This window comes from Dendroctonus ponderosae, unplaced genomic scaffold (assembly GCF_020466585.1).
Source record: "Dendroctonus ponderosae isolate FM_Combo_2020 unplaced genomic scaffold, Dpon_F_20191213v2 Dpon_F_20191213_6, whole genome shotgun sequence".
Classification (NCBI taxonomy): domain Eukaryota; kingdom Metazoa; phylum Arthropoda; class Insecta; order Coleoptera; family Curculionidae; genus Dendroctonus; species Dendroctonus ponderosae.
In genome coordinates, this window is record NW_026018814.1 from 13,071,408 (window position 1) to 13,084,953 (window position 13,546).

The 13,546-nt window shown below is 35.5% G+C and overlaps 1 protein-coding gene across 2 annotated transcripts in view; it reads left to right on the forward strand.

Annotated features, from left to right (window-relative positions):
• LOC109546566 (homeobox protein invected) overlaps positions 1 to 9,829 on the forward strand; it is a 111,685-nt gene extending 101,856 nt beyond the window's left edge. For both annotated transcript variants that reach the window (XM_019917559.2, XM_048667491.1), the window contains one exon: positions 8,416 to 9,829. In XM_019917559.2, coding sequence (XP_019773118.2) covers positions 8,416 to 8,771 — 356 coding nt within the window. In that variant the 3' untranslated portion in view covers positions 8,772 to 9,829. The remainder of the gene's footprint in view (positions 1 to 8,415) is intronic.
• The last annotated feature ends 3,717 nt before the right edge of the window (positions 9,830 to 13,546 follow it).

The following is a 13,546-nucleotide window of genomic DNA, read 5'->3' on the forward strand; positions in this document are numbered from 1 at the left end:
GCATCATCCACTCTTCGCAGAATATTTTCCTCTTCGTTGCCATTTTAAACAGATTTTGCGGAAAGTGCCCAATTTGGCCCACCGACCAAAAATCTTACTTTGCAATGCCAACCGCTGGTCGTAGCAAAAAAATCCAAGAAAATTTTTTTGATTGGAATACAACAAGGAATTTGTTTATTTATAAACTTACTTTTTTGAGATCTTTACTGAATGAGTCTCGACCAAATGTCAGAAGCTTGTTCAAGAGTGTTAAAGAAAAAAATTATGGGTAATCTGGGGAAAAAGTTGACGAGAAAAACTGAGGAAAAAATCAGAGGAGAAAAACTGTGGGAATAGAGTTGTTGAGAAGGTTGAGGTGGAAAATTTTGAGGAGAAAATCGGAAGAGAAAAACTGAGGGAAAAGTTGTGGCGAATTCAGGGATTTTGATGGGGTGAAGAGATTGGAGTTTACGAAATTTTTTTGGAAAATCATTTGGGGCAATGTTGCCGCCCCGCCCCACTGATGATAGTTTAGGATGGGAAAACTTAGAGCTTAGTGGTGCTTCCCATAGTGTAGTGTCCCGTAGTGTCGATTTTGCCTATTTTATACATTTTTTAGGGAATTTTAGAGCAGTTAAAACCTGAGTTCGGTGATGTTATAATTCAGGCTCTGCTGGACGTTGGAACTAGTTTTACGTAAGTTAATACCACACCGTGCAAAAGAGTCTTAAAGGTAGCATTTCTAGACAGTTCATTTTAGAGAGAGAGCAAAAATTAAACAGTTTGGCGCAATTTTATTTTTGAAACGACACACAACGAAAAGCAGAAAGCAAAAACGTTTCGGCTATTAAGTAGATAGCAAGGCTGAGTTCCGCCTCATTAGCAATGTGGGATAAATGCATGCCAAATTTTGAAGAATAATACAAAAGATCATAAGTGTACTAAATGTTAAAACAACCGGAACACTTACAAAAAGTTGTTTTAAGAACATGTTTTTTTAATCTACTTGCAACGCCCTGTAGATCCGTCGTCACAGAGTTTTAGAAAAAGTGTTGGTCGCACCCTCTCAGGACACTTTGTATAAACTTAATTGTCATTCTAAGCTTTAGTCGCTAACACCTAGTTGATGAAGTACTAAGCAAAAACGATCCATCCACACTCAATTTATCAATAGTTTAGGACTTCATTCTTGAAGAACATTACCCTTTCTTAAATCAAGACAATTAGTTTAGTTCACTTGATGACTCAACTGCGGTGTACAAAAGACTTTGACCACAAAGTATCGTTTTCAGAAAATCATCCGGACAAATAAAAATATACTAAAGTATGGTAAAAGAGTTATTCGTTAGGGCATAAAAACAACATTATTGTATGATATATTGTTAAGCGGATAACAAAATTTGATGGCTTTGAAGCGAATAGGCCATTAAAAATAAGTGAATATGCGACCGCTCGACGTGTCTCAGTTAAGACCACGATATATTGGATGATGTTGTACCTTTTTATGGTGGCGTGGAATTTTTAGTAGGATATGTTTGAGTATAAAGATTATACCTCCACTTATATGCAGAATGATACATCTAATTGTTATTCCCGTTAACCTTTCCAAAATTGACTTTTTAAATTGAAATTAACAAGCGGTTTTTGTTTTTCGTTTAAACAAATTAAAATATGCCACAAAAATATTTGTTAATTTTATGGACAAAGCGAGTAAAAAAACAAAATACTACAACATATAATACAAATATAGTACTGCAAAACTTGCATACATTTTCAAACATTCTCTAATAGGAAACATTACGTTTTTATTACTTTTTTTATGAAAAAGCGCAGAGGCAACCATTTGCCGAAACGCATCTCAGTAATAAACGAATTTGTGGTTTGTTTTTGAATGGTGCTCTTCACAACTTAAACTTTTTTTCTGATGCGTAAAATCACCAAAAACGCCCCAAAAACACCCCTTGAAAGAAATAAAGTAAGGTGTTCAAAGCAACTTCTCGCACGGCACCAAGCAATGATTAAATTTCTATATTTCTGATTCCTGTTGCTGACGAAATTTTAGAAGATTTTCAATCCAATGTCTATTTTTATTCTTATTTATAAAGGTGCTTCTACCTTAGGAGGCCTCAAGTATGATGATTGATACTCCGTAAGTCTGCACCATTGCGAATTGATTATCTAGCATCCAGTCCACAATTAAAATAATTATCTACTTCCTCTACTAATGGGCTCTCTCATTCTCCAAAGGATATAACAATAATTTCTCATTCCCCCGCTAAATTTCTTTGCACAATTACTGTCAAATTAATAAAGGTAATTTGGGTCTTAACGACCCAAGGACGGAACACTGTTCATTTGCATTTCGGCATTTCGCAGACTCTGAAGATTAATCGTTTCACGTCTTGAACATTATGCGTAGAAGGTGACGTTATGCGCGTACTTTTTTTACGATGGCCAAAAGTTTTTATTAAGAAGATGACTTGGGAAAAGGATTTACGATAATCGAGTAAATTTTTTCCAATTAGTGTCTTGCACCAGAATGAATGCGCTGAAGATAATCAAACGGTATGGAACGAAGTTTGAACAACTGAATTCAGTGCAACAAAGATAATGTTTTATGTTTGTTTTCGTGTAGCAGATATATTTAGCTATCACATGAAAGCATTTATGATAATCGCACTTGATTTAAATAAGCGCTCCTTAAGATTTGAATTGAAGAAAATTTGACTTCTGTTATTTGCGTCTCCGTATTAACACCGCGCACAGCACTATGTTAAACTCCTTCTTTTGCTTCTTATCACTAAACTGTTTAATAAAAAGCAGTTATTTCACCATTGAGGGTTGTGAGTCTATTATGGCAAACAAAAAATAACATGTTTCGAATTTTTTTCAAATTATATGCAAACAGGGACTTACAATTTTATTTTGCCCTATCTTTTACCTATAACTACTTCGTTATGAGTTGAAATTTTGACGTTAATAAGCAGTAGCGAATCAAAGAAAAGTTTTTGTTTCTACAACAGATATCGTTTTTTTTTTATTTGAACTTGAACAGTTCCAGTCAATTTCAATGTATACGCTCAATTTCAAATTAAAAATCATTTGATTAATTTTGCTTGCTAGAAATATCCGATTTTTCATTAATTTATTATGGCAAAGTATAGAAATAATTATGTATATCGATATACAGAGTGTTCCGTAAATATATTAAAATATCTTAACAGCGCGTTCTTCTACGTTCACATTTCTTACCTGTATAAAAGTAAAGAACAATTTACGCCTTATAGGCAAATTTTTCAGATTCAAAACACATTTTTGACAATCTGAAGGAAAGTAAAGTTGTACCGTTCTTTCTAAAATTCAAAATTTCTAGAAGATTCAACAGTTGAAAATCGAATTTCAATTTTCTTATTACGCATTATTTTGAAATGGTCCCATGTTTGGTTGGAAGCCCATTGGAATACTTAAGCAATGGAAAAGAAAACTTACGATATTTGCTTCAAATTACGAACATTTTTATCCTGTCTTTCTGATATGGTTTTTTGCAAATTTGGCAGTCATCAATTAATATTTTTACTTATTTTTTCTGTACTCCTAAAACACCCTAGATGAGTGACGCCAATTTTGCATCTCCCTGCATATTTTTTTTTTCACTTCTATTTACCTTTGCGGATTTACTCTTAAACATATTAGAGAGCAAGTGTACGGCCAATAAGGGCAAGCTGTAATAAAGTTGGCGGTATTTTGACACATACGCTTGCTTAACTGAGTCTAAACATAAGGGATCTCTTAATAATGATAGCGTTCGGCGTACAGATTTATTTCGACCTGAAACTGACAGTTGACATTACTAACGTCAGCTTGTAGGTTATTTTATTGTGTGCCAACCTAGTTTATTGCCACGCGTTTTTTGCTTTTGAATAGAACTTTTTTCATATAAGCAATATCCGAAGGTTCACTCACGGACGTTTGTTCAAAAAGAAATATATTAATTCGACATTCTCATAACCATGCCGTTTATACGTAAATTCTCCAAAATTATATCCTCAATATTATCTTCACTTGCTCCGCTTGCGACTGCGGATTCTAATATTTCCTTCATGCTAACGATTAAGGTGAAATGTTCAAGGAGCCTCCAAAATTTGATAAGAAGGTAAACAAGAACAAGTCAACACAGCAAAACTAATTTAATGCTGTACGGTTAGGAACAGAGGTTAGGCTAAACACTTTGAACATTGAAAGCAGTCAACTGAAGACATTCCTAAAAGTAGCATTTTGTTAGTGAAATAAAGCCAATACGGTATTAAAATACGGATTAACCTTATTACTGCATGGCCATTATTCATAACTTCCAATAACTCTCTATTACTCGTATTTACGCAATATTAATGATAAAAACGTTATTTACAAGTGCTAATAAAATAGATTGACGCAAACTTTTTTGGAGATAACCGCAGTTTTTAATAAGAATAATTCTTTCAAGTATTAGTTTAAGTCCTTTTTAAATTACCTGCCGGAATGATGCCAATTTTGAATCACCCTATATACAACCGACTCACATAATTTAATTCTTCTTTGTACGAGAGCTGCGTCCAATTTAAGGCACCGCCGAAATACTTTCAAGACGCCGGGACGTTTTCTGGTTAGGCCAAGACTCCGTAATTCGTTAAGTTTTCGGCTGCGGAACTCTGGAAAGTGATAATTATCGCGAAGAGCTCTTTTACCACCTGACAGCCAAAAGCTCTAATTGCAAAGCTGTCAAGAGTTCGCGGGCGCCTTTGTTCCAATATAACTGTCACTAGTCACATCTTAGTAATAATTACAACTCGAGCGTGTAGTAAGTTTGTAGACTTCACAGTTGAGTTGTTCAGCTAATTTTGTATTCTGGGTCTTCTTAATTTGTTTCCTCTGGAAAGTGTTCGTTTCAGTTAAGAACCAGACTGGCTCAAAATTACGAAAGAAGCCAATTGCTGGTAAATCAATCAATGCGTTGTGTGTTAATTACAACTAGTGATAACATCTTTAACTACTTGGACAGTAGTCAGTTAGCAACAAATTTTGCAGTACTTAGAAAAATCTGTATTTGATGAATTAAGATCTGTTAGTTGAATGGCAAAATACATAAATCAATACCGGGAGTATTGGGAGTATTGCTCTAATTAGAGAATCTAGAAATATAACTGGAAGCATTCAGAAGCGGGTAGCGGTATTTTATTTTCACACTTTAGTTTGGACCGTTTTTCTATACTGCTATTTGCAGCTGATTCAAATTAAACAATTTTATTGAACCATTAAAATGGGTCTAATACAAGGTGAAAAAAGTTGACCTCATGTGGTGCTCAACCTATCTATGGGGATTCATTAAGAATGGGAAATGCAGAAGCCTGAAAACAGGAGATACTACAGGCTTTTTTATCATTATGTGCTCGACAGCCGTCATATGCAGATAGCTATTCTTGCAGCGTCCAAAACAACCAACAGTAAGTCCCATTTGGAGTAAAATATACTCGTCTAGCTTCGTCTGCGATGAAAGTATCTGACCAGTGAATTCGTTTAAAAACCACGTGTTTCTGAAAACAACAAATTTACCTGTGCAGCTGTCGAGACACAGTCTCCCATCGTCGTGGTGTATCCTGAGAAGACGAACAACATGGAAAGCAAAAACACAAATCACAAAAAAAGATAAAAGCAGAAAGTGAAAATGAACTTAGCCCAGATGATAAAACGGGACGGGGCGCAACGCAATTTTCGGACGAAGAATCCGCTCTCCTAGTCGAGAACGAGTTCTTAAAAATCCGACCCCTAGAACCTATCCAAATGAACCAAATTCTTCAAAACACATAGGGTACTCTCCAAAAAGAAGTTCTCCAGTTTTCCCGCACTCAACAATTCGCTCAAGAAACGATTCCACGACTGAATCTACCTTGGAAACAGCCTAAGTACCCCAACAACCCATGGAAGCTCAGGAAGCGTGGAATTTTATTGCCAACTCCAACCCCCAATACTAAACCGGAAAAATTCCAATAATAATCGTAAACCCCGCAGGCTGGCCTAATACCCAGGATGTTTAATCCCAAAGAAAATCACCATCCAAACCCCCAAATAATCTGCCCACGGCATTTCCATATACCCCACGGAAGCATCAAACCACAATCCCATAATCCAGCTTCTCAAAACCAGTAAAATTCAGCATTGCTCCTACATGCCCCAAGAAGACAGGAATTTTTTTTTGAGCGTGTATACCAATAGATGTTCTGGGGTTCTCCTCAGAACAAGCACACATTTTACGGCTTGAGCATTCCAAAAAAGTCTCATATCTCTAATCTGCAAAACCTCTCGGTGCTTGTTGAGCTCAAAGAATTTGCCCTTTTTAACATTAAACACATTCCGCAGTATAAAACTCAGAAATTCGGACACACACTTTCCTCTCAGGTGGCTCCAACCTTTCCTATCACAGTGCGTAGGATCCCACTTTTACAAAACCTGCACCAAAACCACAGAAACTCCAGCTCTAACTGCGGATGGCCTCACCCTACCGATTATTTCAATTCTTCAAAAAACCGTAACCTCAAATTTAAAAATGAGGCATTTCTAAATATTTCTAATTCATTTCTGTGAATCGTCTGCGAAGAGCCTGTAGGACACGTCTTTCGCTCTCCTTATTCGCCTCTATTATTACTCCATCTTCTGGTGGTCTGTTGTCCTTCCTTTGGTATAGAGCACCATCAATCTCAGATTTTGTTATATCTGGAATGTATTCGGAACCTTCGTTTTGCACATATGGAATGGAAAAAAAAACCCACCCAAATTCCTAACCATTTAACCCGCAGTTGTCTCAATTACTGCTGCTCCCAGAAGCGGAAATTGAACTCAAAATCAATTTGATTGCGGCTTTAATCTCAAGAAACCCAATCCTAAAATCCTTAGCATAAATCTTCCCAATCTACTCCCGCCTTTTCCAAATGGCTAGAGGGCCTGCTACTTCAGAAAGTAGAAATGCAAGATCAAACTAAGAAGTGACTGCACTCATGAAAGAACAAAAGTTCGAAAGAACTAGCTTGAGAAAAGTATTGACGACAACAGACAAATCAAAAGGTGGCTATTGTTGCAAGAATGCCTTCTCCGGAAGTTGATAATTTCGGAGACTTCTTCTTCTTATCTCGCCGTCCCCTTGCGAAGGTTGGCGATCCAAATGACCGGTTTTTTTTGGAAACAGCTGCTTGGAAAATCTCTTTGGATGTGCGCCCAAACCTCCTGCGAATGCCCTTCAGCCATAAGTTCTGGCGGCTTCCGATGGCTCCTTTTCCCTGAATCTTCCCTGCGATGATGAGATTCAGGACTTCGTATGGACTGCTCCTCATAATATGTCAAAGATACTGTGTTTTGCTTTCTTTCATCGTTTCGGAGACACAGGGTGTTAATCATTATTTTCATTCCTTTATACGACGTGCTTTTTACATTCCTTTTTACGACTCGTTGAGAGGTGTCTCACCAATCAAGGAATAATAGATGTATGTATTTTTGCACAAGAAACTTTCAATGGCTTTGCCTCAGCTCAAAGATATTATCATATGTATCCCAGCCGAAGACAGCTTAAGCTTGAAACTGTTTAAAAATTTGTACGGTTGACTGGGAGAAACATCATTCCATTAGAGTTATAATAACACCCCCTAAAAAGAGTTTTTGTTGAGCTTTGGGAACAGAAGGTTAAATGAAGAGTTACTAAAAAAACTCGTTTTCAAGTAGTGCAGCAGGTGTTACTGAGAATTCGAAGTTCGAGTTCGAAGAATTCTGGAAGAAATAAAACATGTCGATTTTGTTTTATTATTGCTAGTTTACGCTTCCTCTATTTTCTGCAAGAACAAGAAACCAACAATGGTTTTAACTAATCATTTATTCCCAATTTTGTGCTCTTTGGAAATTTCTGGATTATTCACAGGTTTTGCGTGATAAAATTATGTCTGTTTTCTTGTAAAAGTTAGGTCAGATCGTCTTTTTTGATGTAAAGTATATCGCAGGATCCTTTTGATCATGTGCATACAGGACACCCTGTATGTTAGATTTTTCATAAGGAACTCGCCCTATATATAAAACATTTTCAACCATAACAGAAAACGTGCTAAAGTTTTTCCAGAGACCAAAGAAAATACACAAATAAAAGCTAAAATAAGTTCCACTTTCACACATCTACCCGCTTCAACCATATATAACATGGGCAAATGTACTATATGTTTTTATGAATTTTACGAGAAACGAGGACGAAAATTGAACCACCAAGAGGATATTGAAAACGCATGAATGGAATGAAAGTTAGGAAATTTTGTTTGGTGCTCAACTCAGTGCTCACTGTTTTTGATATTTAACTAAAAATATTAGCAAAAAAACATCTTATTGTTACAGTGCTGACACACCTACAGTTTAGACATTTTTTTCTAGGTCCGAGAACTCGACGAATCAAGAAACCTGGCACGAAAGCAGCAGTTCCGGAAGAGAAGCGACCTCGTACCGCTTTTTCTGGGGCGCAACTGGCGCGACTTAAGAACGAGTTTGCTGAGAACCGATACCTGACGGAACGTAGACGACAGCAACTGAGCGCTGAATTGGGCCTCAATGAGGCTCAGATTAAAATCTGGTTCCAGAACAAACGAGCCAAAATTAAGAAAGCTTCGGGCCAGAAAAATCCGTTGGCTTTGCAATTAATGGCACAAGGACTGTACAATCACAGTACCATACCGTTGACGAAAGAAGAAGAGGAGTTGGAGAAATTGCAGTCACAAGGGAAAATTTCGTAGGGAGAGGTTTGATCTAACTTTCGAGTTGTTTTGTGATATACATAGACCTAAATATAGTAAGGACTTAAGCAACATTGATAGTTACTTTTACATTAATTATTTGATAAGGCTTCAAAAAGAGCTCGTAGTATTCAAAACAAAAACTCAAAAAATTAAAAGTTTTAATGTGTTTGGGTACAAGTTCCAGCAATTCAAAAATAGACCACGATAGGTTAGATTTCCATAGCGATTATCGAATAAAATTTCTAATTATGTAGCGCATTTTCAGGACGATATAAAATATATTTGCATCGTATTGCACCATAAAAAATAAAACTACAGACACTGTTCAGTTTGATGTTCAGGAAATGTTGATGTATCTCTAAACACAGTAATCAGGTTTTACTCATCATAAAGATTTTACTTTAAATGAATCGTATTGAAGTTGCGCTAGAATCGATTCGAAGCAAACTGGCGATTTCAAGTTCAGACAAATATATTATACTCTAAATGCAATAACGAAATCGTCATCACTTATTATTTGCTTGGCAAAGTTCCGGTCAGTTTTAAATTAAAAAGTGAGATTAAAAAGTAAGTAGGTCTGCGCCACACACAAAGCAATTGTGTTTAAATGAAGTTGGATATTCGCATAAATTTGTTTTTTGTGCAAGATCGATGCCCTGTCGATTCTCTGAGAATCGAAGAATTAAGTAGTAATGTTAAGGAATAACAAAAAGTGGTTCTTTGTGTTTGGTACTCTACTAGTCTAAAAATATCCGACTCAAATTTCTTAACGTGATTTGTAGAAAATGTTGTCAAATGGAATACTTTGCCTTCCGAGCAAATTTTAGAGAACAAGAGCAAAAATACAAATACAATTAATTTTTGATTATAAAACATTTCATACTAACTGAACTAACTGGTATAAATGTGTGAATTAGGCGTGGGTAACACTGTATTGAGTTGCGCTATTGAGTTGTTGGCGCTCTCTGAGCTAACGAGTTGTAACTCATCGGTTAATGAGTTATTAAAGCTTTACGAGACCCGAGACGGGAATGTTCACATTTAAAAAAACGGTCATCAACATTTTTTCTGAGTACTGTTTTACTACTGTTCAAACAACTAAAAAAATCTTCTAGATTTTCCCAGCAACAGAAGAGTCCAAAGAAAGTCGACGATTTTTCATGTAAAATCCATCTCCTAATTTTCTTGCTTAAAAGATTCAGTTTGCCAGTATTTTACAGTAAAATTGCGATTTTTCTGTTCAGGGACAGTGTTGTTTAGAAGGATTGACCTAAAGGTGAAGAAACGCCAATTTCCAAGAGTTTTCCAAATAATTGATTATAAACTATCGCTTTTTCAGTTCGGCCAAATATTTTTGGACAAAGACCCAAACAAAATTATTAGGATTTTCCGACAATTTTGGCAAAGCGCCTAAGGAGGCGAGTGATCCAATAAAATGTAACTTATAATTTTTCACGAAAATACCTGGAAATTATCAGTATTTTAAGTAAAACTAAAAAATACTACAATTTTTGCGTAGAAAAAAATGCTTAAAAAACCTTTGTTAAAACTGGAATGACCTGAAAGTTGAAACTTTAAAAATATCTTCAGATCAATAAGAGGGGCGAATTTTCCAAAAAAAATGTTTGTAAACTTTTGCTCTGGTCTTTTTTTCAAGATAATCCTAATTACTTTCGGTGAAAAGCTGAATAAATTTAGTCGGTTTTTGTGCCAAATTCGAAGCTGAAATGGGTTTTCTAAAGTTGCCAACAGATGAATGAGACGAATTTTCGAGCAAAATTAATTTTGTCATTTTTGACTTAAAGGACCCAATTATTATCAGAAAAGAAGAAAATAATCAGAGAATAATGGCTTTTAGAGTTATCGATTAAAAATTTTTAGTTTTGTGATCGGTTTTTTAGAAAACATTAATAGTTTTCGGGGAAAACGGGAGGAATTTATTTTCGTTTTTGTCACGAATTTGAGGCTGAAAAAAGTTTAGTAATTTGTCGCCTCCATTTTAAGACGATCAGATCGTCAGTATTTTGAAGGGAAACTCTGCAAAATAGAGCGTTTTTGAGTAGAAAGTAAAGCAAAAAAAATTCAGTCAAAACTAAAAAGGTGATGAGATTTCCAAATAATCTGTTATATCTTTCGCTTACTGTGTGCGTTTTTTGATAGAAATTTATTTAATTTTTGTCACAAATTCGAGGCTGGAAAGGGATTTAAAAACTTTTTACAAAGCGAAAATGCCTTAAGATTTTCAGCATTTTTAAGTGAAACTTTAGAAAATTGAGTATTTAGAAGAAAGAGTAACTAAGCCTAGAACTGGAAAATTCTGAAATTTTGTATAACTTTTAAAAATGTTATTAATAAATGGCCCTTAAAATAAATCTAAAAACGAGTTAAAAATGTATCAACATTTTACCAGCAACTGAACTGAGTTACTGCGCTGTTGCGTTGGGGTGGCGCACCAAGCCATTTGCAAAGCACTGCGCCAACTCCTAAAAATTCACTGTGTTACCCAGGCTTAGTGTGACTGGCTAACTGTCATGTTTTTTATTCGATAACTTTGATGTGATTTCCCAATGAGAGGAGCAAATTTCAACGGGTTTGTTAACAGATTTTGTGTTGATTTGAATAATTTTTTGTTTTTAAATCAAATTTAAAGTGGTATAATAGTTAATCTGTTGAAAATCCACACGCTAAATGTCTGCTTCTTCATTTTAAAAACCCATTTTCCGTCAGTGTCTCGACAAGTCTTGTTTGGCCTTCTTATTCTTGATATCGGTTCTTTTGCATCTAAATATCAAGCAAAAATGTAGCTTCTTCAAGATCACTCCATTTCAGAAAAGAAATAAGTACGGTTATTTGTGGGAAAAACGTTTACAAATAAATGGATTGGCCGAAGTGGTCCAGTACTATAACCTTCAAGATCACCAGACCTAACGTCATGTGACTTCTCCTTGTGGAGTCATAACATTTTTGCACTCCTGTTGACACAAGAGAGTAATTCATTATGCAAAGAAGAAAATATAACACAAACTAGAGGCAAGCGAGCTTCGACAGATCGTCGATGACCGATTGCTGGTTTCATCACTCTGTATCAGAACTTGCCTATTTGGAAAATCAGATAAATAAAAATAATCTTTACTTTGAAACAGGCCAGTGCGGATTTCGGACCTGCATCCCAGGACCGGTTTCAAGCCTATTAGCTTTCAACAGCTGAGTTCGGCCTCAAATTAGCGATTCCGAAACCTGCACTTTATTATACATATAAAGTCCTAAAGCCTAAAAATCCGCTGGCAATAATTCCTATACCTTTCGACAATTAAATGCATCTTCAGTTATTGCGTTTTATCAGTGTTAAGTTGGTCACTTTAAGATTTGCATGAACTGATGCGACGGAATAATGCTTCGTTGTGATAAAACGCTGCGCTTTCCGTTTGCCCAGCATCGTAACTTTGTTACGCAACAACGAATGTTACTGTTTCGTATGTCTATGCGCGCCTTTCTTTATATTAACTTTATTTAAAAAATAAACTCAAAGACAATGTTGGGAATTCACACTGAAGTATTCGACTACTGTCGTTAAATCAAACAATTAAGTTCTCATATAGTTATCGCGCCAAATTCTTCTCTTCCTCAAAAACATTCATGTGTGCACATTTTGGAAAGTATTGAATGTAATGTCACATTGAGCAAAATGAAGTAAATATAGGATATTTAAGGCACAATTATACATAGTTACTTGAAGTGTAATATTGCCTATCTCGATGTAATGTAGCTTAACCATGTAAATACTTGTAAATAACCTTAACACATTGTTACGCGATCAAAATATTTATTATTTGTCTGGAAAGACTACTTTGTCAGATTATAGTGTTTGCAAAAAATATTTATAACTAGAGATTTTTGTATAATTAGTTCAAGGTACTTAGTATAGTTGAACTTTGAATTGTGTTCTGTAGATAATGTCTTATTTGATGTATAGAGTTTCCGTCTTTCAAAAATTGTGTAAAAATATTTATTAAAGTGGTACAATAAAATTAAAGTGTTTTATTTTAGAGATAATTTCAGTGCGACATCTTTTTGAGTGGCTCTAATTGGAGAAACTCTAGCAAGTCGAACTCTCGGGGTTCTCGGCGAAGGCTTGGTATTTTGCGATGATAGAAAGGAAATTTAACGACGAAAAACTTTTCTCTGGCCTGTGAAAGCCTTTCGTGTTCCATAGTCAAATGTCTGTATTAATGCAAGTTGATTTGGTTAAACTTATAGCTATTGCTGAAGGGAATATTTCTGTATAAAACCCCATGGGGTCTTCAAGTCGCAGAGGTTCTTCCTCTTCAAGTCGCAGATGTGACATTATTATTTCCATCTGTTTCACATCGTTTTCTTTATCGTCGATCATTCTGATGTTAATTAAACCGGTTTGAACGTGTCGCTTAGCGCAAAGCGGCCCTAAGTTATCAAAATAGGACAATACAACTTTGGAGCAATAGAAGTTGTTGACGTTAGATGGTGGAGAATACTTAATTTTTCAATTTGATAAATGTGGGTCTCTTAGCAAATGATTTCATTCAACGGAGTTCTCTTTTTTGGAAATCAGCATTTTTCAAGGTAACGCAAGTAGCAATTTCAAAATTTCAGCATCTTTTGAAGACAGTAGGAATACAATAAGATACTGGAAGTTTCAAGCAAATCGCCCAGAATCCTGATTTTGGCGAGTTTAGGAAATGTTGGTCTTAAAATCTATGCGGGAACTCAAAAGCTTTCTCTTTTTCTGTTTTAAT